This window comes from Leptosomus discolor, chromosome 17, assembly GCF_034619465.1.
Source record: "Leptosomus discolor isolate bLepDis1 chromosome 17, bLepDis1.hap2, whole genome shotgun sequence".
In the NCBI taxonomy this organism is placed as follows: domain Eukaryota; kingdom Metazoa; phylum Chordata; class Aves; order Leptosomiformes; family Leptosomidae; genus Leptosomus; species Leptosomus discolor.
In genome coordinates, this window is record NC_141407.1 from 8,759,489 (window position 1) to 8,773,708 (window position 14,220).

The 14,220-nt window shown below is 39.8% G+C and overlaps 1 protein-coding gene across 1 annotated transcript in view; it reads right to left on the bottom strand.

Annotated features, from left to right (window-relative positions):
* The window catches only part of PREX1 (phosphatidylinositol-3,4,5-trisphosphate dependent Rac exchange factor 1), a 165,722-nt gene that overhangs the window by 73,945 nt on the left and 77,557 nt on the right, over positions 1 to 14,220 (bottom strand). The window contains exons 4-5 of the mRNA XM_086474918.1: positions 10,320 to 10,424; positions 6,923 to 7,024 (exon numbers count right to left, since the gene is read on the bottom strand). Coding sequence (XP_086331044.1) covers positions 6,923 to 7,024; positions 10,320 to 10,424 — 207 coding nt within the window. The remainder of the gene's footprint in view (positions 1 to 6,922; positions 7,025 to 10,319; positions 10,425 to 14,220) is intronic.

The following is a 14,220-nucleotide window of genomic DNA, read 5'->3' on the forward strand; positions in this document are numbered from 1 at the left end:
TGCAATGCTGTAAAAGGATTTCAAACTTAAGTATTTCTATCTCAGATGCAGCTTTAAATAGCTTAAGGCTGAAAGTTCTAAACATAATAAAATATAATATAAGAACTAAATATCATAAGAAGTAAGATATATCAGCTGCTTATACATTTGTCTACTCGTTAATTGTGTTTAACCCCCCAAAACCAACCAAACCCACAAGAAGCACACGTACGAGGAGAGAACTCAGCAAAAAGAACATTACACAGAAAGATGCAAAGAGGTGGCAGAGGAGGGACGATGAGCGAACAATGAGGCAAGCAGAGGAAACTAGAGGGGTTTTTTAAATGTAAACACAATTTTAATATTTCCTAGAAAAGAGGATGTTATTCTGCTTAACTGATCTTTTTCTTTTCTAAAAAAAGTCTCTCATCGTCCCCATGTCCTCCCTTGCCATGCAAAAAATGTTCCTTTGTGCACTCAAACCCCACAACTGAACACATGTTTTGCAACTGAAATTTACATGTCTCTATTTTAAAAATTCCTTCCTCCTATGTTTTTACTCCTGAGGACACTCAAACATGGCTTAACATGGATTTCATGCAATGAAGATTAACGTTGTGCACTGACTGGTGCAAATCCTTGTTTGCCAGGCTGTCTCGCTTTGCACTACAAACCAGCATGTACATAAAATGCATCTTCAGAGATACATCCGTTGGTTACCTGCTGAACATCTCAGGATCACAGAGATAAAGATAACGTATTTCTTCGCCTATCAGTGCAAAAAGTTGTGTTAATAAACAGGTTTGCTCCAAAATGTGCTTTAAGGAAAAAAAACAAATCACAACCTTTCTGTGAATGTAAATGTTTCAAGGAGTTTTATATTTGTATTTTATAGCTTTTAATATTTGCTTGTATTAAAATTTATTTTCCACTTAAACTAACCAGAAAATAAATGTTGCCTCAGGCTCTATATGTGTACCTGCCAATCACAACAGGTTTTTTTACTTTGTATATTTTTAAAGTTTATAATTTATGTCAATGTTTCTGCAGGGTAAAGACCAGACAAGCAACGATAAATCAGTAAAACATTATATTCAACGTGCCATCAAATCTATTACATATGCTAAAATAAAATATAACAAAAACATGTTTCCAGTTTTATAAACATTACCAGTTATTTGTGATTATTTATAAAAAGTGTAGAAGACAGAAGTATGATTTACAAATTGGCAATGTTCCTCACAGCTCTGTAGGGTATACATAATTTTTAATATTGTACTACACAGAGTTGGATTTCAACCAGGCAATGTCATGAATCTAAGAGCAACACGACTTTTCTTGGGGGAAAAAAGGAATGGGGAAAAAAAAACCAACCCAAACCAAACCTTAAACACAACAAGAAACCAAACCCCCAAAGATTAAACATACTCAATTATGGCCAGTTAGAAGGTTCTGTTCCTTAAACAGCCCTGAGAGGAATGAAGAAGGAGACAGTGAGTTAACCTTTCTTCATCCTGTTCTGTAGCCACACCACTGACTTCCCACTTTTCCCTTCCAAAGTCCGGGCACTGCATTTCTTGAGGTCTGTGTGTGCCGCACTGTTGGGCTTTCCCTTTCAAGAGAATTCTGAATCTGGTCATTCAGCTTTTTGCATGCAGGTTTTTCTTTCCTCCTAGGGCCAATGAGTTTTCCATCACATGATGTAATACATAATTACTTTCCTAAATTGTCCATGGAGTTGTGTACATTATGAGATATTTTTTAAGGATCAGAGGTCGAATGCGCATTTCTGGCTGGAGTCTGAGCAATTCCTTGAGAGAGCAGACATCAAACAAGCAACAACCTCTGTGACATGCCCTGGGCTATCAGGAGCGGCTATGGCTATCCTGTGGTGCACATTCCTCCTCTGTTGGGAGGAAGGAGACAGAAATGACTGCTCCTAATCTCCAGCCCCAATGGTGTGATTAACTCATGATCACCACTCCCCTAGGGTTTTCTTCTTGCTGACATAAATGCTCTTTATTAAAGGAAAAAGGCTATTTTTGTTCAGTGATTGGTTTACACAACAGCTGCTTCTACTCTTAAGTAGTATGGTTCACACTAATTAATACAGAGTCGTATAATTAGTACCGGGGAGACAGAGCTGCTTAATCCAAAAATTATGCTAGAAATATTTACTCAGCAAGCTTTCCAGTGTACCTGTACGCACTGGAGATTTAAGCCACTCACACAGTATATGCTCACAAGGTCTGCGCATTCGATTGCCTTGGCTTCTTTTCTTCTTACCAAATCATAATGCCCATCACAACAAGCACAATTTCATTTCGTTTGAGCCTAGTTCAAGATCCTTTCTCACTTTTAAGGAAATTTTATAACAAAGCTCATTGCTAACAAATATTCAGAGCTTCTACATCCCCAAACAGACTTGAAATCATTTGCTGAAGTTTCATATCAAGAAAAAGAAGTGGAAGTCACATTAGAGATGTTTTAGGCTGGGGATAAAACTGATTTACTGACCAACAAATTCTGTACTAATTTCCTTGCACGCTGTCTGAAGCAGACAAAAACTGTATTAAGGACAAAAATCTTAATATCATTACTTCTCTATTTGCACAGAAATTATGGAACACTATGGCTAGGTTTGAGTTCCACCCTTCAAACCATACACAAGGCCTGCAAGTTAGACAGAAAGAAAGGAATCAAAATTATAAAACAAAAAAAAAAAACCCACCCAAACAACAAACCCCAAACCAACCAAGCCACCAGCCAAAAAACCTGTATACCGTCAGCCACTCCAAAGCTGCAATGTTTGATTCAAAAAAAAAAGGAAGCTATAAGTAAAATTGAAATTTATCAGTCACTATCATTTGAATCATTGTTCTGTCTCCATCATTTGTTAGTTCAAAAAACCAAATAACTTCATCAGAGGATGAGAAAACATAAGATCACCAATTTCAGGACGCCATACTTTGTATTGAAAATCATTGGTAATATATGCTTAAAGTGTATCTGCACTTGGAGATACTCCAGTACATTATTCCTAATTAAGTAACCCAAATTAACTCCATGCTAGACACTATCATTCTGAAGAAGAACACTCACATACGGTATTAACAAAAAATAGTTATAGTATTTTAAGTATGTGCCTTACCCTACTATTTAGGTTGACTTTCAAATACAAACAAGTCTGAATTACTTTGTTCATACTATCTTTATCAATCCTAACTATTTAGCTATACTAAATACCTGCACTATAACAAGGTCATACCTACAAAATCTGGATGTTCACAAACTCTTGCTAAAAACAAAGTAAAGGAGGAAAGTAGGATAGCTCTGATCTAGGACTTTTCTAATCAGTTGAAATACAATAGTATCTGTTTTCCCTGGGAATTAGATAAAATAAGATCCAATCCCCATGAATACCAACCAGCTATTTCAGGAGCAATAACTGCAGTTCAGTAGCAATGGGAGAGCAAACACTTAATTTGAGGGTGGTGCACTTTTAAATCTACTTTTTTTTTTTTTTTCCTCTCTCTTGCTTGGAGAGTTACATTTTCCTGGTCAGGGCTAACAGAATCAGCCTTATTTTCCCTTAGCTGTTCCCATGTCTGAAACATTTGTGTCCACTCTGGTAATCTTGTGCTAGCAAGTGTCAAACAAGTCTTGAATGGGATCCAATTTATTCACTATGAATTCACTACTTCTGAGAATCACCATTGACCCTTTCTAATGATCACAGACACTCCACAAGCTGAACAACGCTTAGTAACGACATAATCTCATTGATTGAGGCAGATTTGTTGCCTAACCAAAATTAAATTCCCCTCAGCTTTTTCTTAAAACTTTTATTTCCTGTCCAGGACATTTCAAGTGGTGAACAGCATGTGATTTATATCAGCCTGTATACAAAAAGAAATCCATAGGAAAATGGAATGCAACATCACAAGACACCTCATCACAGCTCCTCCCATTCACTCCCTTCACAGCTATTTGTTTGACAAGTACACACGGGTATGGGTCAACCACACCAGAGCCAAACACCAAAGTCTCCACCCCAGAAGGCAGGGACAGCGTTGGAATCAGAGGACAAATCTATCTTTATACTACCCTCCCTGTGGCTTGAAGGCCAGAAACACCGTTTCAGTCTTAGCCTTGCTGGTCTTGGCTTTTGCTTTCAAAGAAGGGAGGTTTGTGCCACCAGGCCTTTTGACATACACAACTGCACATGTGTGAGAAAGTGGAAACCACCAGTTTATTTCCACAGGCCAGTATTTCATCCCCAGAGTCCAGTAACTTCAGTTGCCACCGATCTTTGAAAGATTTGAATTACGGTTTGGGACTATTTACTTTGTTCTAGTCTTCTGTTTACTACATCTTTGCAAAGCAGCTTCTTAAAGAAAAGCAAGATAAACTGGTTCAACCCCTGACACAGAACATCATACTTTCCAAAAGACCTGCCCTAGAATGGTACAGAAAAATGGGAAAAATTAAGCTGAAGAGTAACAAGATGTCATCACATGGCTGATGCTAATACCTTGTAATCAAAGGTGTGTGTTTCTTTTAGTTGTGTTTCTGTAGCAAGCACCCTTATGGTATTTAAATAAAAGCCTTGAGATTTCAGGAAATTTTGTAGTATTGGCAGGTTCTGTCATTCTAACATTTTGAAGAGCTTTTAAAATAGAAGAGATTTCAATTTGCAAGTCAAGCTTCTGTCAGTAGATAAAAAGTCTACAGATTATCCAAATTGATAGAAGTCTGCCACTCATCATCATGTTTTCAAAAAAGCTTAGAAATTAAGCAGGTCTAATTAGCAACAGGTGATTCAGCAACACACTAAAAAGAGAAAAAGAGGCACTGAGGTGCAGAAGAAATGCAGGGAGTTCTCTAAGACAGCCATGTGCATGGCTTAGAGCTGAGATCCCCAAGCTGCACTTGAGAGATGACTGGTCATCCACATACTAAGTGGTCAGATCTGATACATGAAACCACACTGACTTTAGAGCTACTTCAAGCTTATCAAGGAGCAGGGGAAAATATAAGAAATACGGCATGCTAAAAGTGATCTTTTAGTCCAAAAAGTTCAGAAAATATTGGGATGAAATGGGTTAAAGATCATTTTCAGATAAGCATAGCAAGGGTACACCAGATATTGGCCACTCAGGCTGGATTAATATGTCACCAGCATGGAATAAACAGATGAAGGAACCTGGTCTCAGGCTCCATACCCATTTATATATCCCTTCATACAAAGGGTAACCATGACAGGAAATCTGCAGGAGATTAACACTTCATCTTTTAGTAACAGCACGAGTGTATGGATCAGTCCAAAATTTTATTTCCTCTGGTTGAAGTTTCTTGGAAAATAGAAAAGGGATCTCTGTAAGCAATTAAAACTATCTCTGACTTTCAGCCTTGAACGCACAGCTAGATAACCACAGAGTGAAAACAAGAAAACACAAACACTACCAAAACACTTGGTCAGGAATGCACATTTTAAGGTCCCCACATCATCAGAGCTGGAGCCACTTACATGCTTTCCTGACCTAGGCATCCTTGCCCTGTCTTGACTGTTACTAATACTGTGGAAGAAATGCCTGTAGCAGTCTCACACATTAGCTTCTCCTGCTATGTGCCTAAACTGTGTATGCTTTTGTTTCTTCAAACTGTAAGTGGAGTCATGGATAGATTGACTGGACTGATAAACTGGCTATATACACACAAATCCCAGTAGCTAGGTGCATAAGGAAAGATGTAGGCATATCTGCTGCAAGATGGGTCTGTGCACAGCTGCGTAGCCAAAGAATGATTCCACCTGTAGGAAAGGCATATTTTGAAAATTTGTCTCAAAGCTCCAATTGGACTGAAAGAGATAATTCAAACATTTATCAGATGAAACAAACAATTTTAAACAGAACGACAGATCAGTATTGTGCTAACCAGCTTGTACCTATGTACCCTTAATCATGCTGCATGTACAGACACAGGACTGCAACAGCTTTACACGACATGCAGTTGATTCACATGGTCAGCCTATGACCAAGAGCACCAGCTCATCACAGAATTCTTACTTTCTTCCACAACTCAGGAAGGGACCTTTCAAATATGAGGAAATTTCTTATTATATTTTTTTTATTAATTAGTTTTCTTTTACTAAATGTAATGTTACTCTGATTGAGAAAGAGACTGACATCACTGAAGATTGATGGCTTCAGCCACAGAGTAGCTACAAGGCCACCGGTGATGCATGCTCTCCCAGGAACTGCTTCCTCCTTTTCTCTCTCCTTGTCCCTATCAGGCATGTGACCCAGCCCTGACCTGGTGGGACCATAGGCAAGTCAGCTCTTTTTAGGTCTTTTATTCTTTAGCTCCTATGGTAAGAATACTAGCAAGGGGGCCAATTAGTGCCAATTGCACTAGTCATTTCTGCAATAACACTTGTCCATTGGGAAATCGCCTGAGACAAGCAAAGAGTTTTCAAACAAGCTGCCAAACAGCTGTCAGATGATACAGGATTTTGATCACTACTGACCTGAACATACTCAAACTAGAGACCTCGTGATGAAAGATGTATCCCATTTAGAGTCCCCAGAGCCATCCAGTCCCTCAGAACATGGATACAATTTTATCTGAACACAGCTTTTCAGGAAGTGACTAAAATAGCACTCACAAGCCCCAGTAAACATGTGAAGAGAACTGAAGTCAAAAGGCACCAGTTAATAAGTTACCCTATCTGCTCTACCCACATCATTACAAGATTTAGCAGACTGTCAGTGTCAGCCAACCTTTTGGCTGTACCCATAAAAAGCCATTTTCTTCAGACAGGATCCAACTTATAGAAGTTCAAACCAGGAAGGTAGTGGTGACAAGAAAAGTCAGGACTAAAAAATGCAGAATCACTCCAAGAATAAAACAACCATCTGGAGAAATACTTTCTTTGGTTTACCTTAAGCAGAAGTGGATATTTGCAAATTCTCTGAATTGGAGTCAGCAGATAACCCTCTAGTGGAATGTCTGTAGTCTTTCTGCCTCCCAAAAGCATGCAACCCTGTAATCAAAAAAGGAAACAAGTGTTACCTCAGACACAAAGCTTTAAGATGCTCTTTGACATGATTTTGTATTCCTCTAATAGCTGTTACAGTCAGAAAGCACTTTGCCACACCTAAGATACAGGGAATGGGACTTCAATCACCACTGAAATACAACCATCAAGCCTGCAAAAGCTCGTTGTGCATCAGCAAAAGAAAATTCACTGTGAACAACAGCAGCTGTGCAGAAATGTGTCTTTCCAGAGAAATATTATACAGCTGGTGACTCAAAAAACGTCATAACAATACAATGACAATCAGCAAACCTAGACGCAGCATTACCTAAAAGAATCCGGCCTACCCCCACAATTGATACAACCATTTGTCTTCATTCACTGTGCAAAGTTTGCACTGTTGGTCTAGAACACTCTTGAAGGCTAAAATAAAGCCTACTAAGTACTAATCATGTAATTAACTCTAGTCCAATCCTTATGTCGGAAGGAAATCAAAGTAGAATTGAAATAAATGAGTCATCTGCATCACATCCACCAATTCTCTGGCAAAACATTATGTCTGAGCACAGCTGGACAAACAGCATGGGTGCACTGGCTGGCTAACCAGCATGCATGTAGCTCTCAACCAGTCACAGCACATCACTGCTTCCCCAGCAAAAAAAAGCTATGGGACACACAGGGAAGGCTACCTTGTAGGAAGTGCAAAAGGCAACAAAATTTAAGGAAATCAGGTTTCATTAATTCTGATGCTCATTAAAAAAAAGTTTCAGCATAAATGGTGAAGGGCGTTTCTCTACCTAGAAAAATTATTACTCTCCCAGTTTTGTTCAAACACAGTAAGGAAGGCGACAAGTATTGGATCAATACACCAAAGAAATTCAAGTCCAAATAGATTTCAGGTTAAGGAACAGAAGCAGCAACTGATCAACCCTTGAATACTCACACAATGTGGTCACACAAATTTGGAGGGGCCCTGCATTCCAGAAGAACCATTTCACGGATCAGTTTGTGCACACTATCGCAAAACAAGTGATGCTCAACTTCTCAGTAGATTATGCAAATTCATTTCTCAGGATTGACACAGAAGGGGAGTATAAAAACTAGGTATGGCATTGGAAAAAAAAAAAATAATAAAAAAAATCTACAGTCCTTGACCTGTCCTTATTTTTGTCACAATGATCTGTAATCTCTGCGTGATAAACAAATACTGACCTACTGTAAGCTTTCTACACATTTCCCTGATGATTCTTTATTGGTTGCTGCTAGAGACAGGTAGTGGACTCAGATGGACTTCAAATCTATATCAGATAAACTAGTCCACATTCCTATGTTCAGACAGGACTCTGGACAACTTTGCTTCAAAAATCACCCCAGTTGCAAACCTGTCTTGTCAACAGAAGCTGAAGTTTAAATTCAGTTCAGCCAAGATGTGCTTGCTTTGGGGCATCATTGATAACCTTTTCCCCTGTGAAATGTGTGCTGTGGCTCAGACACACACTGAAATTTAGTGGATTTTTGGCTGTAGTTCAACAATCTTCCTCTTCAAGGAATGTTCACAGACATCATACATAAATCTCATTAGCCCTAACTGGTATTTTTACAGACAATTGTCTGTAAAATAACCCTTCCCCAGGCTATTCTAGATCTGTGGTGCTGGCTACCAGCTCACAATGCTCCCTGTCCAATTTTCCAAGACTTGAGTGATTCAGTCCTTCCCATCTCTTCTTTCAGCCCTCTCTCTAGCTCTGGGCTCAAAACTGCCCTTTAACACTTACTGATTTTTCGAACACATTCCCACATTCTATATTTCAGCAGCTGTGAGGGGGCAATCAGGCCAAATCTATCCTCACAAGCAAAGCTTTGTATTTTAATGCAGCTTTCTCTGCATGGTGGCATTATAGCATCGGCTTTAGGAGGTAGTGGAGAAGAGAAAGGAGGCCTGGAAGAAATTACAGCAGCCACAGCAAAGTAGATATTTCAGTGTAGCCTCTCCTCCCATATTTACTGCTATTTTAAGAGTCTCTTGGATTCAGGTGCTGCAGCAAGCCACAGCAGTGTGAGATCTTTTACGTGCCTCGTAATCAGTTTGCCAGCTGCTACCAGAAACAGACAGGAGGCTTTTGCCAATCCAGTGGAAGCGGAGAAGAGTCTGAATGTTAGGAAGGATGGTGTTTATATGCACTTCTGTCTCTTCTCTTTCTCATTAGTTTCTCTCAACCGAAGCACCCAGAGGAATTCACGAACAAGGTGACTCAAACTAAAGGTTTAACAACATTCATTAAAACTCAGATATGACAAAGAGATTCTGACTACCCAATAGGATGAGTGCTTGTCCCTGCTGCTCCCTCCAAGGCCTGTATTTTGTGGGTAAAAGAATGGTCTGGCCCTGCTTGTGATTGACACGTAGACAGAAGTTTTCTTTTGCTGTACTATATTCAGAAAGAGCAGACCTTTGGCAGAAAGGAAAAAAGAAGAGCAGAAAGAAGAGGAGGTCCTTTGAAAAAGACAGCCTTTCTTCTACCCTCATAGCATTTACTAAGAAAATTAGTCTCTCATCTACATACCAACCCCATTCCAAATGCTATGCATCCATGGCCAATAAAACAAGACACCCAAAACCCAAGCAGAACTGGGGTGAAGGGTAGGAGGAGAAACATCCAAGAAAAGAAAGAAACATAAGGAATGTTGGGCAGAAGGCACTGTCTACTGGTTTCTTCTTCTCCCAGCCCAGCCTCCACAGAGGCATTTGAAGGCTGTATGCCACAGTCCGTCCCAAGACAGATACTAATACATCATGGGTTGGATAGGGAGTTAGGTCATTTTTGATACAAGCAGGAATGATGCAGTCAAAACAACTCATCCAGACTACATTTTTTGACCACAACTGGACTCATGGGGAAAAGAGTGTCAGAAGCAGGCCACATTTTTCTGGTGGGTCTGCAGATGGTGAAATGGTCAGAGAACTGAGCAGGGAATCAGATCCACTGGGAACCAGTCACAGCCCGGCTGCTGCCTTGCTGCATTGCTCCTTTTACAATCTTTGCTCAAATTTTCTGTTGTTTCTTTAAAAAAAAAAAAAGTAAAGTCTTCCCTATTTCCACTGAAATCACTCATACCAGAGCTGTGCTTCGTTCTGTGCCTGAACTCATCAGTGATTTCAATACCTATCCATCCCGAGTGCTGCATGCCTGGAATTGGCAATGTCTGCAAAATGCCCGGCGTTCCTGGGATACCAAAGGGTTATGATGAGTACAGTGCAAAGTCAGATCATTAAGTCAAGAGTGCTAGAGAAGGTGCTTACCAGGAGGAATGTTCTCACTGTTGGGATCTTGTTCAATTCCATTAGCAGTCTGAGTGCTTTCTCGTGGTTGCTACAGTACTCCTCATACACAAAGAATTTGTCTTTCTGCAAGGAAAAACATAGTAACTTATTGACTCAGACAAACCTGGAGTGACTTTTGTCACAGTCTGATACCAAATTCTTTACAATGGGGTGTGCATTCACAGTGGCATTAGGGTTGCAGTTTACATGAAGTGTGTGATACCCCTCTAATGTGAATAATGTATAGGTGTGTTCCACTAATTCCTAACTTACTTTGTCGTAATTTAACATCAACTTTCTGAGCACAGAGACTTCCAGCAGTTTTCCTCTTAATGCATCACTGAAATAATATATTCATTGCTGAAAGAATGGATTTTACTGACTCAGGGATACATGCATGTATGTCAGGATATTCCAGCAAAGTAAAGCCAGGAGCAAGGGGGCTTACATCTCTGAGCTGTGCTGACCACTCGTGCAGGAGGAAGAAACAGAGGTGGCTGGGAAGAACCAAGGCCTGGAAGAAGCTGAGAGATCTGAAGCGGAACTAAAACACAAAGCAACCAGCTGAAAGTCCCCTGCCTTTCAGTGCTGAGGCGGAACCCCCAGTGAGTTGGCCGGTTCACTTTGTGTTCTGAAAAAAGCAGCAGACTTCACTATTTCTATGCAACACTAAACAGTGGGTCAACTGTCCATAGGTTTCCCTAAATGGAAGAATTTCATCAAATACATACAAAATAACCAATATATTAAAGGAAGAGAAGGGTAGCTTCACAACTAGATTGAAGTACTTACACTGGAACATGCCACACCCACCAGCACATGCAGTGGAATGAAATCCCCTGTTAAGAAACAAGGGTCAGCTGGCAGCACCAAGTTCTGCTTTACTGATTTCCAGAATCAGAGATAGCGCAACTTCTGACTAAGATGATCAGAGATGCTGAACCCATTGCAAACATCAGATCTCCGGAAACACTGAAGTGATTCACAGAAGAAGCAGTAACAACTATTTCCATGCCTGCGCAGACCAGGCAAGGAGCGAGTTGATCTTTTCAAGGCTGTTGGGAAGGGCTCACCTTTCAGAAGCTACATTAGGAGATTCCAATATTGCAGTCTCTGGAATAAAAGCGGGCGTCAAGAGACTGTATTAGGCTTTAGTCAGGTTAAATGATTCAGAAGCCGAAAAGACTCTTTTGGGTGTTTCTCACAGTACTAGTTTCTTTCCTGGTTCAGGTTGGCTTCTGTGCCACAATGCAGTGCCATGCAGAGGTACACAGACAAGCTACTTTGCATATAAAAATTAATTTAGACACATTAGCAGGGCACTCTGCCAGGGGTAATATGCAATGCCTTCCAGAGCTGGCATCTCAGGGCACCATGCCATGTAGACAATGCACTCCAGAGTTTGTTGTGGCACTCACATCATTAATTTTCTGTTTAGGATCATGGCCTGAAAACATTGTATCTGAACCTTTTCATCTCCCCAGAACTAGGAAGTTAATTTTTTTTTGAGTTTTGACTGGATTCCTAGCTCACTGCAGAGATGTAGAGATTCCTGTGTTAGCAGGAGATATCTGCAGCATCTAGATATTTTTAACACAGCTCATAGTGATCCAAGCAAAAAACTACTGCCAACTGAAGGAGTTAAGTAACATGAATCCATGGGAATACAGCTGCACTCACTGGGCATTCCCTTCACTATTGTCACATGGAAAAGAAATTGTGTTAATATTAGTTTGGGAGAAGTTGACATTCTGGTCAGATGCTCAATGGCTAGATGTACATGCTCAGAGACTGTAAAATGCTTTTGGTTTGGTTTATCACTAATCTAACGATTTTTTTTACCTCCTTGTACTTCCAGAGGAAGAATTGAGACTAAATAGATGTATGCCCAAACACAACAACAATGGCACAAAGCAAATAAAACAACAGCCACAAAGAGTATGGTGCAAAGACCTGGAATGCAGATGTTCGAGACTTTTATCCTTCATCTACAGCTGTTCATATTAGTACTGGCGTTCAATACTGGGGAGCTGAAAAGAAACAAAGGCTTCTGGCTTTCAGATGCAGGAAAAGGCAGAGCTGGGTCCACAGCACAATAGAAAAGAGGCAATTGAGAGACATGTTTTCAACCATAAAAACTGAAGAGTTACAGAATAAGAAGACAGTGGTTTCTCCTACATTTCCTCCTCTCACTTCTCAACTCCCTGGATGCACACAAGCAGCATGCTTGAAACTAAAAATAGTAACCATTAACACAACTGCATCCGTTATATCAATGCACACAAAATGTCATTGCTCAGGTTTCTGACTGCAGCATTGAGTGCCTGGAGTTTTGGGAGGTTATATTTAGACCATGACAAAATCCCTTTGCTAAAGCTCAAGTCAGTGCGGTAATTATACACACACCAGAGTGCTTTCATCAAGTCTTTTCCAGCTGTCCTTCATGCATGAGACCCACAAATATGAGAACTATGCTTTAAATTACTCAGTGTCTGAAGTGTTTAATTTCCTCTCTGGGTGACATTCAGTCCCGGGCTCTCCCATCCCCTGGTGAGGAAATTATCAGTTACACAATTACAGATGTTAGCCCAGGAATTCTAAACCTGCAGTTACTCTATATTAAAGTGCAATTATGGTCAGAGATGTGACCACATAAAAATGGCACCTTCTTACTCAGCAAATCTTCTAGATACACAGCTAGACCTTCTGATTTTGGTGACAGAAATAGGTCTATATTGTTCTTAGTTTAGTTAAAACAACATATTTGGAGAATAAACTACTGGTTAAAGATTTTTTGGGGTTCATTAGAACGGCCCACAAACTGGTGCAAATTTTAAAATAGTTTTGACTAGAAAAAGCAAATAAATAACAATTTTATTTGGACATATTTTTAAAAAGGCATGACATTTTCTTGTTTCAAAGCAGGCTGAAACCAATTTTGTCAACATGAAAGACGTGAACAAAACAGAAGATATAATTCTCAACAAAATAAGACCCCTGATGTCTTAGTAAATCTCATCACTTATGCAACACTGCTCCTGAAAATGAGAAGAAAACACGTTTCCCTTGAATAAGTTTCTAGCTATTACATCACCAAACCTCTAGCAATATGGCCATATCAGAAATGAAGCATCTGTCAATTCTCTGCACTTCTGCTCCACAACCACAAGTTTTCATGACTTGCACAAAACAGCCTATGCTGATGAGGTGTGATTATTCCAGGTTCTGTGTATATGCTCTCTTGGATGTTAAAGACTTCTTCTACACGTCATTTTAAGGCTGCAGATTTGATTTTGAATGAATGTTTAAGTGAGCTCTTTACTGTCTGTTATTGTCACACTAAACTACAACTCCAGCAGAAATTCTAGCACCTAGCATCAGACAATGAACTTCTCATGATCATCTGATCAAATGGAGTACACTAGGGCAAACAATGTCTATCTTCTGAATTAAAACGATTTTTCACACCTAAACATCAGAGCAAGTGCATTTTGTCATCGGTTCAAAAAGTCAATGTGCAATGATTGCTCTTTTTGAACTCTTGCAAAATCTGCTTGCTTGCTTCAGGTGTTACTCAAGATCTGAATTCTTCTGAGCTGGAGATCCAGGGGAAAACATCCTAGCATTATTATAAATGCATCAACTCTGATACCAGAGGCTCATAACAACTAAAAGCAGTGTCCTGTTTCTGAAGATCAGTAGACTGTTGTTGAGTGAGGCTTTTCTAGGCCAAGGTAAATCAGGAAGAGTCAGGCCTACACAGATTAGAGGAAATTTAGGATACAAAGATCTCAAACGGACCCAAACCCTGCAGTGGGGTGGAACTCCACATGGGGAACCTAGGGATCTCTATCAAGGATATACGACACAAGGAAACTTA